Genomic DNA, 25,001 nt, shown 5'->3' with positions numbered 1-25,001 from the left:
TTAGTATCAGACTATGCCAGATGCTTGATTTCATGTTGCTGTCAGGAATATTTCAGCTATATGTCGCAGTCGTCTGGAAATAATCCAGTTTCGTTCATACAACACGTGAGTGATATCATGAGCAATGACATGTTGCTGTGGAGCAAAGCAAGCATACAGTCAAGTCAACAAGCATAGCCACCTGATCCATCTCGGTGTACTCTTAAAAGCTTATACTACTTGGCGACACATTATCTTGGTCCCACAGGTACACAAAAATGTTATCACTGATTTCCAAGGCACATATTTGGATTTGATTGATTGTTGTTTAATGCCACACTCAGCAATATTCCACCTATATGGTGGCAGTCTGTAAATACCGGTAATCGAGTCTGGTCCAGACAATCCAGTGATCAACGGCATGAGCATCCTACTACACAACTGGGATACAATGACTTGTTAACCGAGTCAGCGGGCTTGACCACCCAATCCCGTTAGTTGCCTCTTACGACAAGCATGGGTTACTGAAGACCAATTCTTTAGAACAGCCAGCTAGCTTTAGACTTTTATTTATGTCATAAACTTTACAAAAATCACCTCAAACCATGTTTCAAATTTTGTTCCCATATATTCTAGTGGTTAGTGGTAATGACTAAAATACTCACAGCATCTGAAAGTAATTCTCTTGCTTCCATGAATTTATCTGTTAAACCTTCCATTGCCCTTTTTAGTTCAGTTTGAGTAATTTCTTGAAGCAAAACTCTGCCTGTCGAGAAAGGTCGATTACTTGGTTTTTCAATTGATAGATGCCATTTCCTTTGCCACCATAAACATCCTACACTTACGGGCGATATCTTACAGTTCCACCTGAAACCGTTTGGAAGCACATTTTGTGAACAACATTTGACTACTGGTTCAGGGCCAGCTGCCTTTTGCGTGGAAAAACATGACTTTTTTAAACGATTTAAAGACACATATCTCAATGTTCTAAAGCAGATTGCTTTCGCATTGTTCGAAACCAATGTCATCATAATAAAAGTTTGATATCCCCGAAACTAAAGCACCCTCGAAAACTCAGAACGCCGTTTCTGAAATCAAGTACTTTTACGGAACTTGATAATGCGCATGTCCGGAACCGGAAGACGTCATATCGTGGCAAAACCCGTATGCAACATTCGAAAGAAGATTATTTTTCGACACTCGGAAGTATTTTCAGGTAAAACACGAAGCTATTGCTACTAGACATTGGTATTTCAGTTTTTAAATGAATCAGATACACCTATATATCCACAGTGAATGACAATTTCTATCCCGATTTACTTGTTTACTTCTTGCGGCCGGCGCACAAACAATGTGAATTCCATGCCTTCCACCGCATGCTTTTCATACATGTCGCCCGATAAGAAATCGAAATTGAAGATGTTCAGCGATTTTAAGCTCTGTTAGTGAATAAATATGATCTAATTCAGGAATGTGTAGATATTATTGTGTTTGGATTTAGAGCCAATGGAAATTTCCCGAGGTTATAGTTTGACGTTTGAATAATCACATGGTCGTCTCAAGTCTATCATCATATTAAACACACGAAACAACACACGATACGCTTCGATTAAACAATTCAATCTTTGTAAGCAAAAGGTGAGCAGACATCGCATGATGCTACAATAATACCATTCAGTATCGTTTTGGAAGTGAAAATGCATATTTTAATTAAGCATGTCTAGCTAAATCTGAAACCTTTAGAAATGATTACTCCATTCATCATGTTCACTGATTCAAAGTGTACATTGATTTCTTGTTCACTTCTGAATCCGTTTTATCTATGTTTTAGTGTGTATCAAGGATGCATTACTGAATCAAAAGCAGAAAATAGAATGTTGAAAACAGCCTTTTTAACATTTCCAAAATATGTGCTGACATATTTGGATCTGGATCATATTCATAAAGAATATATGATATACAGCAGATATATCCATGGTTAACAAGATACATTAGGATGTGAGGCACAGATAGATGTCTTATTTCCTTTTCATAAGTAATTGCATTTAAAGTTAGCTATTTGAACACATTTGCTGGCAGTAGTGTTGACAGGCCATGCTGGAAAAGTTGTCACATGTTTATGCAGTGATTCTGTGCATGATTGAAGGATGATTGAATGTTTGGTAACCTTCAAGATATGGTGGAAATAAGTCACATGCTTTTCCTTATAAAATATCAGCATTAATCTTATTTTAATTGTTAACTTTCCATAATCATGATTACCCAGTACATATGTTCCCTGAAAATATTTCTCTCAAAACAATATGCAGCCTCAACGGTTTTAACTATATGAACATAACATTAACAATGTAGAAGAAATATTAAATGATGTTTTTCACATTATTGTCATTGTCAGGGGCTTAGGCACAAGAGGATTTGATTGTCATTGGTTTGAATTCCAGAGTTGCTATTATCAAACACATTAAAATCAGATCATATTTCAAGCTGCCACTAATTAATAATCTGGGTATTGCATTTCGGGTCATGTAAGGACAGCATTTCATCCAGTCAATTAACATGTCGCTCTCCAAATCAGGAAAGGGACAGTCTGAGGTTGTTTTCCAACCATGCAACCTTGAAAAGTGTAACAAAAGATATTCCAAACGGAAAGAGTTCCTTCCGTTCCCCCAACTCTAAACCTAACCCTAAACCTAGCCCTAACTTAAATTTTGGACTTTTAATCATTTTGTGAGTTCTCTAGTAATTGTTGTGTTAAGTTTTGTTTATAATTCTAGAATATTTATACATATTATTTGGGATGGGGGAACGGGAGGAACTCTTACCTTCCAAACAACTGTTAAGGGCTGTATGATTCTGTCAAAGTCATTCACTATTTCGCTTTTCAATGGGATAAACATTTGAAAGAGAGGAAGACATTTTACATAGCTCATGGGAAGTTCTGACCAACAATCTTTGCCTTCTATGAGGATATGATTTTATTTAGGCACTGAAAATGGTTATTATGATCATGATGTTGATGCTTTTGAAATGTTTATCATGTTAAATAACTCATCCTTGTTGAACAAGGTGGACTAGTGTTGTCACTGACACCACAGCATATGGTTTCTTACAACCATGACCTTTATTTTTTAGGCCTACTGTGGAGTTAAATGGTGATTGGTTATCTCACTGGTCGTTGTAGATGAACCAATGCTATGCCAGCTAGTGCTCTCGAGAACATTGACTCGGCAGTAGACGAGACGCTGAAGGCCTCCTTGATAACAGGGAACGGCATCGACAAGCAGCTGGTCTCTTCTGCCAAGAGAGTGCTGCTACACAAGGTGGACTTCCACCCAGCAGACCGACCCTACTCACTGCAGATAGACTCCCTCAGATCCAAGTACATCCCCCTCAACCCATCCCAGAGCTACACACCAGGTAGTGGTACTGGGGCAGAAAAAGGGAATGGTAAGTTGACATTCAATTTTCATACAACTTGCACAGTAAGACCTACCCTTATCCGTTTTCATGACAAAATAGACCCCCTGTATCTGTTTGTTCTCATATGTTAATAGTTTTACCAGTTAGGCATCTCTTGATGCAAGTACTACATTTGTGTAATATGCACTTAGCATGTTGGAGCTTAGAAAGTTAAGACCCTTTAGATCTAAATATGAAGACAAGACATTTTTTTTAGATCAAGAACTAAAACATTTTCAACTGTAAATAATCGGAATTTACGTACACCTTCGTCATTGTGGCTTTTTCTCCAAAGAAATCTGTAATATACACAAGAATGCAAACTGTCGTGGAAAAATAAATTTTAAGTAGGGGGCACTAAGATTACATACAGATTGGTGTAGAAGTTAGTTAGCAGCCCTTGATCATGCGTTAATTGACCATTGTCACACTACATACATCGGATACTGTATATATGGAGCATACCCCATGGTCCTTCTTAGGTTTAACGTGAAGCCCATTTCGGGTGATATTGCTGGAATATTGCTAAAAGCGGCATAAAACCATACTCACTCACTAGGTTTAACCAATATAGTTGAAATAGTTAACAAAGATAAGCAGGTTATATTGTAAGCATTGAACCCCATGCCATGGATTGTGCCTCAGATATTGTTTGCTACTGAGGTAATTTTTGAGCATATTATATCATATCTGTGCATGTAACATGTGTTAAACGTCAAGTTTCATGCAAATATTGCAGAACATTTAAACATTTGGATTATTCAACCTGTTCTATGATATTGTGTAAAGTATTAAGTTGTGTTTGTAAATATACTAGCCACATAAAGAAACTGTGCATTGTCAAAATATTAACCCAGTTGATAAGTACGATAACAATGTCAAAGGTACATATAAACTTTAATGGAGGGATCATGAGACCATAACAAGTCGGGAGAATTTCAATTGAAAAGTCAATCACAATGACGTCACGAGTCCACAAGCGGGACAGGGGTCAAACGACCATGTCACAAGCTCAATAGCGGGTATGTCCACCATCGGCATTGAGAACAGCAGTGCATCGACGACGCATAGAGCCTATCAAACGTGCAAGGAAGGCTTGTGGGATGTCACGCCAGATTCACTCAAGTTCTGTTGCAAGGTCAAGGACGTTATCTGGCAGATGAGGAAGACAGCGTGAGCGTCGATCCATCTCGTCCCAAACATGCTCTATCGGGAGAGATCCGGTGAATTTGCAGGCCAAGGCAGTAAGTCAACGTTGTGGTGTTGCAAAAAATCCATAGCAACCCTTGCCGTATGAGGGCGGGCATTGTCCTGTTGGAATGTTAACCCAGGGCCATGACGTTGCAGAACAGGAATTGCCACAGGTCGAAGAATCTGATCCCTGTAGCCCACACCAGTTAAGTTGCCCTGAACAATCACCAAAGGAGTTCTTTGGCGTGCTGTTATTCCACCCCAAATCATCACTGAACCACCACCAAAGCGATTCCTCTCCATGACACATGCCTGTGCATAACGTTCTCCCACGCGTCTATAGGCACGTTGACGTCCATCACTATGGGAAATGTTTAACCTGGACTCATCTGTAAAAACAACATTTCACCACCAAAACAAGGGTCTGCGGACATGATTTCGGCACCACATTCGGCGAGCTTGTCGATGACGTGTCAGGATAGGCCGTATGGCAGGACGTCGTGGTCTGATGACGTAAACGTTGTCGAACTGTGTTGGGGTGGATACGGCGAAGTCCTGGGATGGTTCGGGCAGTCATCACTGCAGTCTGAAACCTGTGGCGGAGAGGGGTCACCCTTTTCCATATGTCCTGTCTTGGCGTTGTTACACGTGGACGTCCAGAACATGGCCGATCGATGACGTCATTTGTGTTCCTGTAGCGTCTCACCAGTGCAGAAATGGTGTTCCGGTGGCAGTGGAAATGTGCAGCCACTTGTCGTTGAGACAATCCCCCATGGACCATCCCAATGGCCTCATGACGTTGTGCAGACGTGAGCCTTGGCATGCTATGCGTTTCAATAGCCGTTTAATTTTTTGAACGATCGCAAGGGCATGGGTTGAGCTTTCCAAAGTGACAGTGTTGTGTGGCATTCATTTGCTCTGTTTCTCTTTCCCGGACTGTACGTGCAACAACGTATTGCATGTCTCAAGGACGAACCCACTGACGTCACAGAACGTGGCACGTGCATGCATGTTGGATACATGTCATTAATCTCTGAGTTTAAATCCTTATGTGTCTACACAGGTTTGATAAATTTAGATTTTAAATTTGTGTATGCACAGTTTCTTTATGTGCCTAGTATACATGGGAAAAATTGTTCTATTCATAATCAGTGCTTTATGTTGTGGTTATCAGGAACATGCTTGGATATTCAGCATGTTTTTGTTTCTTCTTCACTTCCTGGTAGTGTTTTGCTTTCGTTCTCTGTATCACCAGGCCAAGTGAATATTGATTTATGTTGCATAATAAAGTATCAACCAGTATGAACTCTGTTTGAATCCCTGTGGGGTGGTTTTTCAGTTTGTTCAACAGGATGTAGAATTATGCATAAATGTCAGGGGCACTCGTGATAACAATAATGTTAAAGGTTTAACTTCATATATACTCTATCAACGACCTCAGGTCGACAGTGTTCAATGCCGTGAAGACATGAAACATGCCAATTTTCTGTGTCTTGCGTGTGATCAGATGGTAACTTTCTTCATTTAATACTCTTTGGTATAAATGGCTGGGGAGTCATTCAAAATGAAAAAGATAAATCATGTATTGATCTTCGAATAAAACAATGAAATGTTTAAACTTTCTTGATGCTAAAAGGGCGGTAGGGTAGCCTAGTGGTTAAAGTGTTCGCTCGTCATACCGAAGACCCGGGTTCGATTCCCCCCGTGGGTACAATGTGTGAAGCCCATTTCTGGTGTCCCCCGCCGTGATATTGCTGGAATATTGCTAAAAGTGGCGTAAAACTAAACTCACTCACTCACTTGATGCTAAAACTTATTTCTACACTTGTTTTATCCTACATTCACCCCAGTTCTGGTGTTCCCTATCATGATGTTGCAGGAGTATTGCTAAAAGCGATGTAAAACATTGTTGTCTCCCTCACCCCTGCATTCATCAAATTGATAGCAGCTCCAGCTGAGGTTGTTTTTAGGACGAATACATGATTAATATGCTTGACATTCAAATCATGAAAAATAGGGCTGTTACCATTCACTTGTGAATAGCATAAATCGACCAGAATCCTTTCATGATTTAAATTCATTATTTGCAATCATTGAAATGGAATAGTCATGAATTTTGTACAAAGGAGTGTTTTAATTAAATTTGGCTGTTATTGTCAAAGTGAGATATGTAAAATGGAATATATCCAAGCCAGGCACCATTATAGTCAGCACTCTGATATATTCAGTTTGATAGCACTGTTGTCACTGGTAATTGTCATGATAAATTAACATTGTCATACTGGTCAAACCCTTGTCAAACAATCAATTTTGTTTTTGTTTCACTGAATGTAATGAATAACGCATCAACAGGTGACTTGTTATAATGTTTGGTACCCAATATTCAGGATATGTAGCCCTTGTCTTGTCTCCCCCCACCATGATATTGGTAAAGTATTGTTAAAAGTGGCGTAAACCTAACCTCGCCCACTCACTCAGGATATGTGTCATATTCACCCTATAGTTGATTCATTCATCCCTAATGAACAACACAAAATTGATCCGTTACCATTCTTGTAGGAATGTACTGTAATTTTCAATTATCAATCCTGATTTCTCATAAAAACTTCAAAGAATAGTAAATTGCTCAAATAGAGGTTTGGTCGTTAAGGTTTGGGGAAAAAGTGCAAATATTGATCTGGGGCTCCTTTTAAGGTTTGGGGTTAACCTTAACTCCCAAAAAGTGCAAATATTGATCTGTTCTGTATGGATGGTATGCTGATGAAGCCTTCATCATGTTCTTGATTTGAAATCAAAGTCTTGACCACTTTTTGTGACTTTCTTGTACTTTGTGAATGTATCACATTGCTTTAATTTTAAATGGACTTTAGGAAAGATGAATGTTGCAAGTCAAAGGGAAGGCGAGGATGGTTTGCCTGTCCCCAAAGTGGTGCTATACCCAGAGGAACGGGTCAAGTTGGAATGGCGGCGTGTTCAGAAGATTGGATCGGGGCTCGTCAACATGGGCAACACATGCTTCCTCAACTCCACCCTGCAGTGTCTGACCTACACTGCACCTCTGGTCAACTACTGCCTCACTGATGACCACATCACCTCCTGTAAGTGCCCAGAAATTATGTTGTGCGCAGTCGTGTAAGAATTAGATCTTCAGTGGCATAAATGTGTAAAAGAAGGGACTTTACCTTGACCTTAAAACTTTAATAGCCCATATGAAGTAATGCCATTTAATCTCATGGTGTCCCCTGAAATATATTTAAAAGCAGTGTAAAACCATACCCACCCACTCACTCATTTGATCTATTATACATTCTATAATGTTCTAAAATAGAAGTCATTAATTTGAAACTGGTGCCAAAAAGTTGAGAAATCTGCATTCTGATTGTCTAATGTCAACTTCGTTTGTCATTTCAATGGGACCCGTGAAGGTCCAGGTTAGAATATTGATCTTCAGTAACCCATGCTTGTCATAAGAGGTGACTAACGGGATCGGGTGGTCAGGCTCGCTGACTTGGTTGACACATGTCATCAGTTCCCAGTTGCGCAGATCGATGCTCAAGGTGTTGAACACTGGATTGTCTGGTCCAGACTCGATTATTTACAGACTGCAGCCATATAGCTGGAATATTGCTGAGTGCGGCTAAAACTAAACTCACTCACTCATTTCAATGGTCGCTCAAAGTTTGTGAAAGGTGACTTGTAATGGCATGTCCTCGGATCATTGTTTAACAATGGTCTAATTGTGTGGAGTTGCAATTTGCATATCTAATGTCATTATTCTTTAGATTTTATTTTACAAACAAAACAGGTGGAAATGCATTGTTAAAAATGTTCCCAATTTTAGAATATTGATTCCAACTGCATTTTGTTCGATGGTTTAAGGTGTCAATAACTGCATCAAAGTTCTGTTAATGATTGATAATGGGTATCAGAGGCAGCTACGATTTGATTGTGTGTAGTTGTGTCCCTTGTGCCAAGGACATATGATCATTTGTTGGATGTCAGATTCACCCTGACTATGGTTTAGGTTTCTTTAAATAGTACCATACCCGTGGATTTCATCAAAGTTAGTCTGTGCTTTTACTCCGCTTGAAGCTGAAAGGCCAGGATGTGACTGGAATACTGTTCAAATTCCCAAACCTAAGTCTTGTAAAATCCATGTATTCATTATTCATTATCCATGTATTCATGTATTGCATTTCAGGTAAGCAGGCTGGTTTCTGTATGGTGTGTGAACTACAGCGGCATATACACGGAGATGTTTTGAGAATGCTGGTCATGCTATCAAGCCTCAGTCTATTCTACAGAAGCTGAAATGTAAGATAGTGTTACCATTTCATGGCAACCCTCTCACCCATGGGTTACGTGTAATAACGATTCCTCTCTTCGCATGAGATGCTGCCACTACACATGCATGTCTACAAGATATGTGGAGTGTTAGAATTTAAGTGGTTCCTTGTAATTTGCTGCTGTAATGTAATGAGTCTCCAAGTGTTGAATATATTTCGTTGACACCGCCTCCATGGTGTAGTGGTTAGAGTGGAAGGTCGCGTGTTCGACCCCCGGCCACGTCATACCAGAAGACGTTAAAATGTGGTACTTGTTGGTCCCTGCCTGGTGCTCGGCATTAATGGGTACAACAAGGACTGGTCGGCTCGGAGTCAGTATAATGTGTCTGAGTGGGGTACTCATGCTTAACTGCGGCATGGTATCTCAGTGAGCTCATACTTTAAAACCACCTTAAGTCTGGGCTAGTACAAGCAGCCACACATACACACGCATGCACGTTGTCATATGAGCGAAATATTCTTAAGTGCGACATTAAACCCGTTTTCACCTGACCTAACCTCACATACCCCAGTATATTTCCCTGGTTCATTCTGCAGGTGAACAGTGGCATATTGTGAACAAAGTCATTTGCACAGTGTTTAGTGTTGGGTTGGGCAGGACAGAAGCCCTAGAACTCTCAGAAGCCATGGTTTGGTCATAGCCTGGTTCTTTCAAGTCGCTTGAAACCCACCTTTGACATTAGCCTAATATTTTGTTATAGACAGTGTAGTGGTCATGATCATCAACATTGAGCATGTCACTATTACAGATATGGACTGGAAATGGATTATAGTACATAGCCTGCTTTTGAGATTAACAAGTGAGAGTAGGATTATACTTGGTAGTGGGCATCAACATTACCAACATTTGGAAGTTTTACATAGTTACCTTGGTTATGTTAGTTTGATTCTTGTCTCAACTGAATTTGAAACAAATCAATATTTGTTTCAGTGATTGCAAAACATATGCACTGGGGAAGACAGGAGGATGCTCATGAATTCCTTCGCTATGTTGTGGATGGTTTGCAGAAGGCCTGTCTCAATGGCCATTCCAAGTGAGTATTGATCTTTTGTTGTTCTTTTGGTTTTAAAGTGTTTCTAAATTATGCTTGATTGGCTGGTTTCAGAGCCTTTCAAAAACATTGTTATTTCTTCATGTTAGTGAAATTAAAGTCTATGTTATGAGTATTTCCATAAGCATGTTTTAACAGGCATCCCTATGTTAGTTCAAGGGCAGAATAGGTCCCAGTACTCATGCCTGTCCTATGAGCCATCTTTTTTAGATCAATTAAAATTCGGTCATGTCAGCACTATTGTATTTAAAACATCTCTCTTTTTTTCAATTTTAGACTGGACAAATTTAGCAAAGAAACCACCGTGATAAACCAGATTTTTGGAGGTTACCTTCGAAGTCAGGGTAGGTAACCATGATGACAAAGTAAAAGTGATGTCAATAGATTAAGTCTCACCATAACATCCAGGAAATCTGAGTGATTAGGCCTTAGTTCTTAAGTAGATCTGTGTTTATTTTCCACCCGTGGAGATCCAGCAACCCATGCTTGTGATAAGAGGTGACTAACAGGATCAGGTGGTCTGGCTTGCTGCCTTGGTTGACACATGTGTAGAATGATGCTCATGATGTTGATCACTGGATTGTCTGGTCCAGGCTCAATCATTCACAGACCTCCACCAAAGCGCTGGAATATTACTGAGTGCAGCGTTAAACAAATACCTATTGCCCACATAGTTTCAAAATGACCTTCCCAACTTGTATGTTGCAGTAATATTAATATTGAATATTGATCTCCCCAGTACTTGATTGAATTTGCAAAAGGTAACTTGATGGAAAGTTGTCGTTGGACTCTGCAACCTGGTTTGATTACCTGTCATCGTATCCTGGCCATGGGGATGCAGTTCTTGATAAGAGTTCACTGAATTATCTGGTCCAGACTTCATTATTTATAGCCTGTTGTAAAGCTGGCATATTGCCGGATGTGATCTCCAGCAACAAACAATGCACAGTAATATTGATTCTCTATTTCATTTTTCAGTTCAGTGCCTCAGATGTAAAGAAAAGTCGAACACATTTGATCCATTTCTGGACATCAGTTTGGATATTAAGGTGCGTAGTTTGAGTGTTTCTATCAGTGTAGCGACATGTAGATGCTAAAAGTAGTAATTACCCATGATATTTCTGGAATATCGTTGAACTACGTAATACAACCCATTATCGACATTACATTACCTGTAAAACCATTTGAACCAAGGACCACTTGCATGTCATCTTCTAACATGTTGATTGACTATGATTTGAGCTGTGTGATTGTTGTTTCAGAATGTGCAGAGTGTTGAAAAGGCATTTGAGAGATTTGTGCATCACGAGACGCTGGATAATGACAATGCCTATATGTGCCCAAGGTACCGATCCTTATGTTGTTGTTTTGTTCAAAGCTGTTAGTACTCAGAGCATTGAAACAGATTACTGTAAGTTGCCCAGTCCTCTAATGTTCAGTAATTCACTATCTATAGTTACCTCTCTCAGTAACTGTTGATTCTGTGTTTGAATCGCAGACTGGAACCGATTATTTATACTCAGTTTCAAAAAAGTGGAGACCGGCTGAGCTGTTTCACTTTGGGATTGCCCAAATTATCCTGATATGCATTTCTAACTAAAATTTCATACAAATCTCAACTAAATCATTGAAATGGGTTTTATGATCTTTGCATCATATGCAACGCTTGTGATCATATTCATGAAAGTATTTAATGTCTGATGGTGCAGGGGTGGTTTGGAAGTCTTGTGGTTGTAGCGTTCGCTCGTCACACCGAAGACCTAGGTTCGATTCCGAAGCACATGGGTACAATGTGTGAAGCCCATTACTGGTGTCCCCAGCTGGAATATTGCTAAAAGCAGCATAAAACTAAACTCACTCACTCACTGACTCTTATGGTGCAGGGTAGTGTGAGATGACCGCTGTTTGACACAAGATGGTTACAAATTTGACTCTTTCAGGTGCAAGCAGAAAGTTTCTGCTCACAAGAGGTTTTCAATCCACAAAGCACCGAATGTACTCACAGTCCAGCTTAAAAGGTAAGTTGATTCAGAACATGTCTTTTCATGATCCAGTGTCTGTTCTATTTTGTTTTACCACATGGGTACAATGTGTGAGAAGCCCATTTGTGGTGTTTCTCTTTTCCTCCTTTTCTCTCTTCTTTTTCTCTCTTCTCTTCATCCTCTCCCTCTCTCTTCTTTTCCCCCAATTTTTCCTGGTTTCCATGGAAATGATTAGGACTTAGTCTCAAAAGGGAGGGATGGGCTTCGTTTCCGGAGCACAACTCGAAAACCGTTTAATATCTTTCAACAGAACTTGGCAGATTTATGAGACAGATCTTGAAGTGGTGCCTTTTGCTATTTACACATTTTTGGCATTTATATTTTTCATGATTTCCATGGAAACGATTTGGACTTAGTCTAAAAAGACATCAAGCTGGACTTTAAGTAACTGTCAGATGATTTGTTCTTTCAAATATGTGGGGCTGGGGATATGTCATCTTCTGATGACTCTTGTTGTGCACGTTATCCCCAATGGGGACAGATTTTGGCAGAAACCTTTTCTCATTTAACAGCTTATGTATCGCTATTTGTAGGAAGAATGAATAGTTGTCAATATGAGGAACAGAACAGGTGGTGGGGGATATTGATGACCATGTCTTCTTGTTGAACCATCATGTCATTAGAAGCCATATCATCTAAATGACCATGTGTTATTGTTATTGACCATTAGTGTCCTAGAATGTGCCACCACATTTGATATTTGCTCCAGGTTTGACTATAACCGTTTGATGGGGAAAGTGAGTCGACACATCCACTTTCCTGATAAACTCAACATTCGGCCATACATGAGCAGTGAGCAGGTAAGAGAAAGTTGCACAGATTATTACTGAAGACGGCATCAAAAGGAGAAATCCTTTTCCAAAAAAGGTGTTTACGGGCTTAATTAGAAAATGTTGTAAATCTGAAGTTTTGCTGATGCAGATAATGCCAATGTGTAAGAAGAGCCTGTTAAATAAATACTGAGCGATTGCAGTGTGGTATGGCTGACTCATTGTCTTTGTATCGTGTTGTCAACCACTGGATTGTCTGGTCCAGATTTTTGTCAGGTTGCAGTGTCTGTTTGTTTGTTTGTTGTTTAATGCCACACTCAGCAATATTCCAGCTATATGGTGGCGGTCTGTCCAGACCAGACAATACTGTGATCAACAGCATGAGAATCGATCTACGCAACTGAGATAAGATGACATGTGTCAAACTAGTCAGCAAGTCTAAGGCTAAATAAAAAAATGTTGTGGTTCCGATTACACCTCTTAAAAATTTAGGGTAGGTAGGTCGGAATATTTTCTTTTACATATTTTCTTTAGAAGTAAAGTACAAACTAATAACACATTTATCAATGTGCAATTGTTTATTCAATCAAGCTTGCGGCCATCATATCGACTTTCTGTATCAGAATGACATATATCTGTTGGTGCCGGGGAAAAACAATGGTATCTGAAAGCTTATTTTATTCATTCCGCTTAAAAAAAAAACATGGTTGGGACTAGAATTCAAGGGTCAGTTGGGTAATCAGAACCACAACATATTTTTTTATTTTAGGCCTAACCACCTTATCCCGTTAGTTGCATCTTTCGACAAGCATGGGTTGCTGAAGACCAATTCTAACCCGGATATTGACAGGCTGCAGTGGTTTAGCTGGAATATATACTACTGAAATGAAGTTCACAAATACAATCTTGTATCTTTCTCGTTCATATTGCTGTAGATAATTTGACATGCCATTATGCTTGATAACGGTGTTAGTACCTACACCGAAACTCGCACTCATTGCAATAAAGAAGTTGACTATCCATAGACTATCCCTGGTTTTCCTTCATTATGTCATGCCTGTGTGGGTATATATGTATGTGTTTGTCCCCAGGGTGAAGCCGTGATGTACCACTTGTACGCAGTACTGGTTCACTCAGGCTTGCACTGCAACTCAGGGCACTATTACTGCTATGTGAAAGCTCCTTCTCAGATCTGGTACTGCATGAACGACTCCACAGTAAGTTGCTCCTCTGTATTATTGCACAAATATGTTCATGATTAAACCGTGCATGGTGCTTCTCTCTGCTGATTCATGTTTTTAATTCTGTACAGATTTGCAAAAGATATTCCTGAAATTAAGCAGGAATAAGTTTGCACTGATAACTGCTAGGACTAGTGTTACCTTACCACCTGTTGCTGAACAAAATACAAATCTGATTGAATAGTATTATTCGAACGAGCCCAATTTACCAGCTATCAAAGTGTTAAAGCAACTGGACTTGTTCATTTCAACAGCTTGTACTCTTTGCCTCCTTGAGAAAATCATTTAAAGACAAAGTACAGCTGCACATATCACAGAGTAACTCAAGCTTTTCTGATAAATATGTAAAGTAGGGATGTGGTGACTCCTCTGATAAGCCTTTATTGCCTGAATATGCCATGCTATTTTGAAACTGTCACCTTTCACTGAAATCATGACAGAAATAGCGCAACCTATGACTGGTTTTCCTCGTTCTGTGATTAACTCGAGTCGTGACTTACTATGTCCAGGTTCATCAAGTCAGCAGCAGTCGGGTGTTCAATGCTGAAGCATATCTGTTGTTCTACATCAGGTCTGCCGCTCCTCGACAACAGCAGACCAGCAAGGTACTGTCATCTCACTTCCTTACAGAGTCTTACAGTTCCCTGATTCTAGTGGGATTTAAACATACAAGACATTGCTCTTTTGTATTTCATGTGTATGTATTTTTGAGATGGTACTGTGTATTCAAGGGAAACAAGTTTCATGGTGTGATATATACTGTATCATGGTGTGTTAGAAATGTTAACATTTGAACTGACATAAGTCGATGAGATGTAGTTTTGGTATAGCTTCAAGCCATTCCATCTTATGAGGGGGGTGGGATAGCCTTGTGGTCAAAGAAAGCATTTGCTTCTCATGGCTACGTACCTGTTTGAAGTCTCCGCATGGGTACAAGCTCCTATTTTTTGGTGTCCATGCCATAATATAATAGTCCACTTGTATAGCGCCATTCCAGGATGAATATCTTGCTCAAAGCACTACTATTATTACCCCGGCTAACCCAAGCTGTGAGGCGCTAGAAGGTTATTAGGCACATGACTTATCCCACCAGGTACCCTTTTTCTGCTGAGTGAACAGAGGAAATTTTGAACAAACTCACTTGCCTAAGGTGACACCAAATGTGTCATGTGCACTTCGTTGTGGGGCAGGACTGACGTCCTAGAAACTCTAAGGAATCAAGCTGCCAAACATGGTCACCCATCCATGGACTCTCCGCGCTCAACACTGCTTAAGTTCAACTGATTTGTGAGCTGAGCTCTATGCACAGTACTACAAAGCACCCGTAATAATATTATTAACAACAGCATAGAAAACACAAGGTTGAAAGATTCTCTTCACTTAACCAGAGAAGCAACAGTAACTATGCAAATGCTCTTAATGTACAGTACTACATATTAGTCACATTTTTATTCCCCGAAACGGGTTTTGCGGGGGTCATTAAAATGGACTCTGTCCGTGCATCGTACCGTATGTCCGTGCACATTTGTCTTTTCCAGAGCAGAACTCTAAAACCGTTCAATATTTCTTCACCAAACTTGGCACATACATAGATCTGGTGGTGTACTGGTGCCTTTTGGTAGTTTTGGATTTCTGAATAAAATATTTTTGGCATTTCCATGGCAACAAGTTTGACTTAGACCGAAATTGGTGATAGTGCTCCTTTCTGGAGCAGAACTCTAAAAGCTTTCAATACTCTCCTTCCCCTTTTCTATAGACACACCTAAATATTTGACATAATCATAACTCGTAGACATAATCATGAAGAGTATTTTGTCATTGCGGGGGATATTGATGACTTTGTCTTCTTGTTATTTATCCTTCATAGATAAGTATTGAAGCTGTTTAGATTATTACCAAAACTGTGTTTCCTGCCTTCCAGACTGGTTTTATTGGCCCAACAATGCCAGCTAACCACACACTGAATAATCAGCAAAGATTCAAGACAGTCAATGGCACCCATGGAGGTATGTGTGGTAGATTAAGTGATTATGATCACAGTGATTGTGTCAACTAGTTTGGTAGTGGTTATGATCACAGTGATTGTGTCAACTACTTTCCTTGTGGTTGTGATTACAGCCTTTGCAGATGCATTACCCATCAGCTTAATTGGTGCCTTTTGCATTATGAATTCTTTCAAAGTTTTACATTGTTACGTTGCTCTTTTAAAAATATGGATTTAGTCTCTGGTGCCTTTCCGATCCCATACGTAATGCAAAGCTGACATGCTATGATGTTAAGAGCTGGTCAGATCCAACAACTGATTAAGTGCTTATTTAACTGTAAGATACAAACTTACTATGGTATCGTCAGTAAATACTTTTTCCATTATTCAGGCCAGTCAAGTACAGATATTGGAACCCCAGTCGCTAGGAAACAAAATATTACTTGTGCAAGCACGCCTGAACGAACACCAAAACTTGTGCCAAAACCAATGGGTACACCCTTGCCTGAAAAGCGTGATAAGGTTTCTTTTGGTATACGACCAACATTGGCCAAACCGTCTCACCCTCAAGAAGGGACTGGAGATGGTAAGCCTAGAATTGTTGTGCAGATCAAGAACGGGAAAGTGACAGCCTTGGAGAAATCTCCAGATGGCAAATCTAAAGTAGTTAATGGTGGTTCCAGAACCAAGTCTCAGCTTGTTCCATATGGAGAGGATTCCGATTCAGATCAGGAAAACAAAGCCAAACTGAATTTAAAGAAGACAGCTGAAACTATGGTGGATGAGAGTGTGCAGAAGGCCGAGGATGGCGATGGCATAGTGTTTGACAGCAAGCTGAATGCCACGACGTCAGTGCCAGGGAACTCTAAGCTGTTGGAGTCTGCTATTAAAAGGGAAACTGCTTTAGAGAAAGGAGAAATCACACCTAAATCAAACACCCATGACCTAACTTTAAAACTGAATAAATCACACAGTACTCCTGTGAAAAGGTCTTTCAGTGAAAGTAATTCTCTATCATGTGTTACGTCTCCTACTTCCAAAATTAATGCCACTTCCTCTTGGCATGTACAGAGTCAGGACACGGCTCCCAGTCCATCAGTGGGTAGTTGCTCCAGTACAAACAGTGTGAACTCCACCACAGAGTGGCATGTGATTGATAAGAGCGAGGCGCTGCAGTATGCCAAGGTCCCAGAGAGACAGCATGTGGGTTGGACGGTGATCCCTGAAGGGGGAGAGATGGGGGACGGGGACAACGGTGGCGGGATGGGACAAAGGGGAGAGTTGGTTCAAGTCAGTAACCATATAGGTGGTGATGGGGACATGTTAGATGACATTGAGAAGGACCACCAGATATGTGATACTGAACTTGAGAAGTGTTCTGTTCCTGAGGTGGGTACTGTTGACAGATTGAACCATGAGATTGAACACAAAAAGACAAATGGTGATCACTTGAATGACATTTTTGTCAATGGGAAGTCCTCAACTGCAAGTTCAAGCCCTTCCAGTTCAGCCATTGCAAATGGCAGCCATGTAGATGTGTCCGAGAAGCAGCATCTGCTGTCCGAGTCGGCTACACCTGATGTCCATGTACACAAAAAGCATAAGAAACATAAGAAACATAAAAAGAACCATGAGTATAAGTACCAGGAACTTATGAATGAGAGCAGCAGCTCTGCGGAGACATCAAGTAAAAAACACAAGAAGAAGAAAAAACACAAACACAAGCGAGACCGGGAGGATTCTGAGAAAGACAGGAAACATAAGCATCGGTCGAGTGATGAAGACAGCAAATCGAGGAAGAAACATCGAGAGACGGATGAGGTGGAGTATCAGTATGAATGGGTCGAGAAGACCAAGGACTCACTGCCGGCAGAGAATGGGGACTGCAAACAAAGTGTCAAAGAAGGTATGTTATTTACTGCATTTGTGGTTCTCTTGTGCAATAGGGGTGGTGGGGTAGCCTAGTGGTTAAAGCATTTCGCTTGTCACACCGAAGACCTTGGTTCAATTCCTCACATGGGTACAATGTGTGAAGCGCTGCCCATTTCTGGTATCCCCCACCGTGATATTGCTGGAATATTGCTAAAAACGGTGTGAAACCATACTCACTCACTTCTCTGAACTATATATCTTCATTCCAACAGTTCCCAGCCAGCCATGGGACTGGCATATGAAGGAAGGAGGGAAAAAGACCCAGGAAGGTGACAGCAAGATCAAGTGGACCTTCTGGGATGGGTCGAAGACGTCCAAAGTGGCATCTGAGCTGGAGAAGCAGTGCTCCAGTAGAGCGTACGGAGCTTCAGGTCAGTCCTGGGAGTGGCATGTCAACATTAGTGTAGCCCATAGACATTCTGGGGAGTAGTTCATCTCCAGTACTTGGAATTTTAGCTTCCAATCTGCAGCAAATGTCTGTTCAAATAATAATACGAAAGAGGTGATACGAGACTTGACTTTCCAAAATATTGCACCACCATGTCCTTGCATAAACACAAAAATGGAACTGTTAATATAGCATTTCATGTATTATATGCATGTAAAGGTACATTTTGTGGTACCTGTTCAATTTAGGAAAGTAACGTGAACAACTCTTGGCAAAATAAAAAAATATTTGGCCAAGATTTCAAGACTTAGATAACTGCCTGTAACAGTGATGTTTGTCTATTGCAGTATTGTCGTGGGAAGGAGAACAAAGTATACTAGACCAGCAAGCTGAGAGGGATAAAGAGCGGGACCGCAAACGATATTGGGACAAAGACGATGACGATGATGAGCTTGACAGGGGAAAAGTAAGGAGTGCTCTCTTGTACATTAAACTGAAACCAGTCTCACAGCCGAAGTGGTAATTTCCTGGAAGCATCACATAATCACACACAACTTTATTCAGGCCTAAACCAGGCTTCAGATATATCTCTAGGATTAGGATCCTCAGCTACAGCACAATACCAAGGCTCTGAGGTTCCTCTAAACTGGAAAACATATTAATGTACCACCTTTGTTTTCCTCCAATATTCTAACATATAAAGTAATGGTGAAACCAGTTAAAATGTGATGTGTTTGTTTCGTTCAGACAAAGAAGGTAAAGAAACTCCACCCTGAGCCGCTGTACCCTGTTGGCAACCCCTTCCAGCGGATGCAAGATGACAGAAATAAAGGCAAGGTATGACTAAATGGGTCACAGTTGGCACCTTGTCCCAGTTTATCAGCATGGATAGGGGATGTAGTGTTAAATAAAGTGTAGTTCTTGTGATGTGCTTATTTTTCATTTGATAAGGTTCATAAGCATATGAACTATTGAAAAACCAGAGTAGAATTGGTCTCCAGCAATGCATGCTTGTCGTGAAAGGCAACTGACACAGGGGTGGAAATAACTTTAAAATTACTAGTGTACTCCGGTACAGTGGCACATGTGAAATCACTGGCCCTGAAATTTTTCCACTATACGGCCGTTCTTGTGTTGAATTTTTTAAATAAACAACATAATTAACATTGGAAAGTCAACTGGACACCGGTACAGTGTGATATACAAATTTGCTTGCCCAACAGTAAAAAACACTGGACTCGGACAATGGGTTATTTCCACCCCTGTGACAGGATTGGGTGTTCAGGTTCACCAACTGTCTTGATGCTTCATATCCCGCATATGCAGATAGATGCTCATAATGGCAGACATTGGATTATCTGGTCCAGTTCACTGTAATATGGATGTTTGTTGTTTAACGCCACACTCAGCAATATTCCAGCTATATGTCGGCGATCTGTAAATAATCATTAACACCAGACAATCCAGTGATCATCAGTGTGAGCATCGATCTACCCAATTGGGACACGATGACATGTGTCAACCAAGTCAGCAAGCCTGACCACCCTATCCTAATCGTCGCCTCTTACGACAAGCATGGGTTGCTGAAGATCAAATCTTACCTGATGAATGACAAATTTAAACTAATTCTTTTTTCAGCAGATTGGTCTAGAAATGACAAACACTAATAATTGCAAGCTCCAAGGTTCAATATTCAATGACTGAGGATTCATGATTTATAGACCACTGTCATATAACTTGAATATTACTGAGTGCAGTAGTGTGTAATAAGCAAATATTTGAACCTGCATAACGTGACAATCAATTCCTAACATAATAGCCATATTAAGTGGTTTATGTCTGTGTTTATCACCGATTTCAGCACTTTTCCAGCTATGTGACGTCTGTGACGTGGGTCTGTAAATATGTCACAGTGAATTTAAACTCACATTTTAGTCATTTAGAATTTACTAATTGCTCAAAACTCATAATCCCCACAAGAATGACCCTTTGTGTTAGTGCCAAAGTGACAAATGTCTAAGACCTATGGCATATTGGACTTTCAGTGATTTGAAAATATTTAAAGCCAAATTGAGTATTGCTACTCCAATGAACTCTTCAAATTGACAATCAGTTCAGACTGTTCAGATATTTTGGTCATCATTTAGAATTTGCTGATTTGGGGTTCAAATCCGAGAATCCTCACAGCATCAGTGATAAATGTCAAAGACCCATGGCAAATTGGACTTTGCTTGATCCGTGAACTGGGACTCAGTGATTTGAAATTAATCTTTTGCGATACAGCTCACTCGTCACAAAGATTATCAAATGTCTCACCTTGTGGTCAATTAATATTTTGTTTTGTTGATAATCAAATAAATTTGACAATTTATGGATGGAGTCATGATTGACTTGGTCTGATTGCAGTCATGGTTTAACACAGACAATCGCCAACCTCACTCGCAGCATCGAAACTATGACCACCACGGCGATCATGCAGGCCGACACTACAGCCATTCATACAGTCGGGATCGTCACGCCTACAGACATTGATTCCTCCACGATGCTGCATGGATGTTGTGCAACTAACAGTTGAAAAGTTTTGTAGTGGCTACAAATGACATTGAGTGTTCAGGTTTTAGTCAAGTAGAAGTTGGTAATTCAGATTCTTTGACACTGCAATTATACTCTTTTTCTGTGCTCCATTCTTTGACTTGATGTATAAAGAATTGTGAAAATGATATGTGATAATATTTATCATGTGTCACAGTATTTATTGCAAAATGTTTGGTACTACTATTTTCAAATTTGAAATATTGGCATAACTAGCATGGTTGAGCAAACTTGAATTTTGACTCCGTGTTTGTGTTTGTATGTTTGCTATGCTGGGTACGATAAACAGGTATGTGTGTCTGTAAACCAAATATCTCAGCATTGTATTCCCTTGAATGAACAAAGATTTTGATGAAATTGTTACAAGGTGAGAAAACAGAAGGGATTGTTCATATGGCTGTGAACATTTCTAATGAGGCAATCCTTTTTTGTCACAAATCTAACAATGCACAGATTTGATTTTTTTATTTGTTACTTGCTGAAATAATGTGCATTTTAAATACTTCCATGTTCTGTTTGTGAACTTGTTTTTACCTTTTGATTTCAGATTCTTTTATAATTTGTTATATGTTTTACTCCAAACCTAAAAGTTAAAAACCCAGTGTAGCAAATGTATGTAAATGAAGATAAATGAGAATTATGTAACCCTTCCCTCTTTAAACCACCTGTATTTTTGTTTCATTTCATGTGTGTATTTGTCAACGATGTTGCGTTCCACATTTGTCTTGATGCTGAAGTTTTGTGTAGACAGAATATGTGAAGGCTGTCGTCACATGAAGCTGATTGCTGTAGTAGTCTACATGATGATGTTAGTCTCCAGTTAAAGTGGCATATAGGGGTTACGATACAGTACTTTCACATCAATCATCTTGATACACCAAAATACATATATAAACTATAAAGTTCGTAATATCTTTGTTTGGTCACCTTACACTTACGGTGTTATCTTATTGCAAGGGCTTTTGTGTTTGATGCTCAACCATTCTGTACAGGTTTTAAACTAAAATTTCTTCAGAACCTCTGGGCTGATCAGCATTATCAGTTTTTTAATTTTTCTGCTTTAGGTTTTTCATTTTGAAAGACACATGGGCACCTCATCAGCATCACCATTTGAGGTGTGTTAATGTACTAATAAAAGATGAAATCCCCCTTTCCTTTGCTGTAGGATAACCGTAATGCATTATGCATTAATCAGCCGAACCACATTAAATTCAACTGATTTTGTTGTCATAACGACACACAGAAACAATATCATCAGTACCAATATACATGTACATGAAACAGTTACAACACATGGTTTTCTCATCACTACCAAGAATGTCGCATAAACATTAGGAAAGTGTCCCATCGGAAATTAATGCCAGATACTATTTTGAAAACTTTATAATTTACATAGAAATGTTTAAGAGTACTGCATGTTTTTTTTTGTTGTACAAACGAATGCTGTGTTGCCGTATCGTTTCACCTTATGCCACTGATTGCTGTACAGTTTGATGTTAGCATTCATCACTTGTCCCCTTGTTTGTGATATTAGTCAGCATTTGTAGTCGGGAGAGCATCAGCTTCTGTCAAAATGGATCCTTGCCTAGCTTGTGAGTGATACTGCTTTGATTGGACTTTGTGTCGATCAGACAAACATTTTTACTTGGTTGGAATCTGGGTTTTGTTACATTCTTAAATTCATTGGTGAGCAGAAAGCATAGGGATGCAGTGGTCTAAGGTGCTATATATAACCTGCTGCACAGGGTTGTGTCCCTTTGTTGCTGGGATCTGCTGGCCATGTGTTTGAATACAAGTTAGCTCATATCATGATCCCTAGACTGAAGGTTCCATAGTGGGTTTTACCAAAACCCTAAAGGTCATGGAAATGAATTGGCCATCAAATAAGTACAAAGGCTCTTAACTAGGCACACAATTTTAGTGGTCCTTTTCATAAGTCTAATGTTAAAAATTCAGAATTTTTTAGGTCCTGTTTACTCCTTCAAAGAACCAACTTTCACGTCCTCAAAATGTCTTAAACAGACCTGTAGTTGAAAATACATGTAATTTGCTTGAAGTACACATGTAGAGACTTGAAACTTGTTTTGTTTTTGACTTTGACCAGGAGATCACAACATAATCCTCTGACAAAAAGCGGTTTCATGTTTCATGGTTATTATCTCGAGATGACAATCCTGGATATCTACTTAATTAGAGAGTGCAATTTTCTGACTCTCACAAGACTTTTATAGATTTGTGAATTGTATGTTGGGATGAAATCTTTTCCAGAATTCAGAAGCATTTGTATATACTACTGAAATTGTGATTGTGGAATTGAATTATGAAATTGTCTGTCACCACAGACATCTACAGAGAACATCAGTTGGCAACAGGAACAGTGCTTAAGACATGTTTCATTTGGTAGTGCCAAGCCCCAGTTATGATTCTCAGTCTGTCCACACCATGCCCTTACTTGTTTCAAGGAAGTGGTTGCTATATATGACATTTGAGGCAAAGATGAAGTTAACAGCAGCTGTGATGGTGAAGAACATAGTACCAAAGATATACTTCTAAAAAATGGTTAAAGAACACCTTTTTTTCATGTAGCTACAGTCATTGCATGACTTAACGAGTCATTGAAAACATGGGTGTTCTGAACTACTCCTGAGTTATATATATTCTCATTAATTGCAGCATTTATTTTTTTCCAATCTAAAGTTTATGGTTCCTCCAAAACACCGCACAGGTCACTGTGATAATATGATTGCAAAGACAAGTAATTTTATCTTCGCATATCTGACAATCTTTTTACTTTATTGGTACATATGGAAAGTACATGAGGTTCTTCAGGCAGGGTTCATACAGATTGCTTTGTCTAGTAACATGATTCAAACTTATACAGAAAAAGATTATACATGACTATTAACCGCAATAGTAGGCTTTAACTCAACAATGCTAGTCAACATGTAGTTTAAAGTTAAATACTCTGTTTGGACCGGCTCATCTTTAAATATTGGTATGGAAATTCCAAACCTTTATGAATTCTGTTTCATGTGTGCATGCTTTAATACCAGAACTTCCTCCAGTGTATAATAAGAAAGTAGTGCTGACCTCGTGATTAGTGCAGATATGCATGTTTATTGGCTAGGTATTAGGCTGTTCTGTCTCATTAAAATAGTGGTCTAAGTTCCCCTACTAAGGTGTGCTGCTAGGGGTTCCAGGTGTAATCCTTGGTTTGTCATCACACTGTGCTTGTGTGGTAGATGTCTACATGTCTATCCTCCCATGGGTTGCAAGAATGGTGTGGAATACTGTGCAACAACTCTTTGAATCCCAACTCTCACAGTTGGTTGCCACCTGTGTTGCAGTAGGCTTGTAGGATGGCTGGCATTCTCTCAAATATTCCTAATCACACTCATTGTGGACTTCTACCAATATCCACAAATACTTGACCCTTCAGTTCTCTGCAGATTCACCATGAGTAAGATGCCTTGGCCTGCACATTATCTGTGCTTGCTGGTTCTACCAAAGTGATAAACGTCCATGACTTGATTCCCTTTTGGTTGTCCTCTACAAGGTGATACATGTACTTGATGAAGAAGGGTTCAGACCTAGATGGTTCCTACTCTCATTCTTGCCTGCAAGCTCCTTGTGGACTGGGAAAAGCTGATTCCTCCTCAAACTAATCATCACAAGACCTGCATCTCATTGGGCTTTCCCTTTTCTAACATGCCATGCATGTAACTGAAATACTGTTGAAAGCAGTGTTAGGCCCAGCTCTCACACATCACAGGTCTGTCTGGTCCAGACTTGACTATTGGTTAACAGGTTAGCTTTGATCTGATTGGTTTTGATTACTAGTATGGTTGATGTGACCCCTTCTGTATCCTCGAGTCAACACTCTCCACTGTTGTAATTCTACCATGAAAGATTCATGACTTTTTTCCAACATTTTTTCAATTCTATCAACTTGATCATGTTTAAGCCCACTATCTTCAGGAGCGTAGGAACGGTTTTCAGAGGGGGGGGGGGCTAATTTATGAAAA

The 25,001-nt window shown here is 39.7% G+C and overlaps 1 protein-coding gene and 1 long non-coding RNA gene across 2 annotated transcripts; one reads left to right on the top strand and one right to left on the bottom strand.

The window, feature by feature from the left end:
- The first annotated feature begins 1,140 nt into the window (after positions 1-1,140).
- LOC124289386 (ubiquitin carboxyl-terminal hydrolase 36-like) lies at positions 1,141-23,501 on the top strand. The gene is given in 19 exon segments (XM_046726007.1): positions 1,141-1,195; positions 3,112-3,426; positions 7,500-7,727; positions 8,831-8,877; positions 8,880-8,943; positions 9,907-10,009; positions 10,304-10,371; positions 11,006-11,076; positions 11,290-11,372; positions 11,968-12,045; positions 12,779-12,869; positions 13,931-14,056; positions 14,590-14,685; positions 16,002-16,086; positions 16,456-17,970; positions 18,209-18,367; positions 18,732-18,850; positions 19,132-19,221; positions 20,791-23,501. Coding segments are annotated over 18 exon segments (3,402 nt in total). The 5' UTR covers positions 1,141-1,195; positions 3,112-3,173; the 3' UTR covers positions 20,917-23,501.
- On the bottom strand, positions 1,773-19,634 carry LOC124289390. The gene is made up of 4 exons (XR_006901682.1): positions 19,417-19,634; positions 15,478-15,482; positions 10,508-10,512; positions 1,773-1,784 (listed from the first exon to the last, which is right to left on the bottom strand). It is a non-coding gene; the product is annotated as an uncharacterized LOC124289390 (long non-coding RNA).
- Positions 23,502-25,001: the final 1,500 nt, after the last annotated feature.

This window comes from Haliotis rubra, unplaced genomic scaffold (assembly GCF_003918875.1).
Source record: "Haliotis rubra isolate DU_JTF1 unplaced genomic scaffold, ASM391887v1 Scf44, whole genome shotgun sequence".
Classification (NCBI taxonomy): Eukaryota; Metazoa; Mollusca; class Gastropoda; order Lepetellida; family Haliotidae; genus Haliotis; species Haliotis rubra.
Note: the sequence above shows the minus strand (reverse complement) of the source record. Positions and strands in the feature narration are given on the sequence as shown.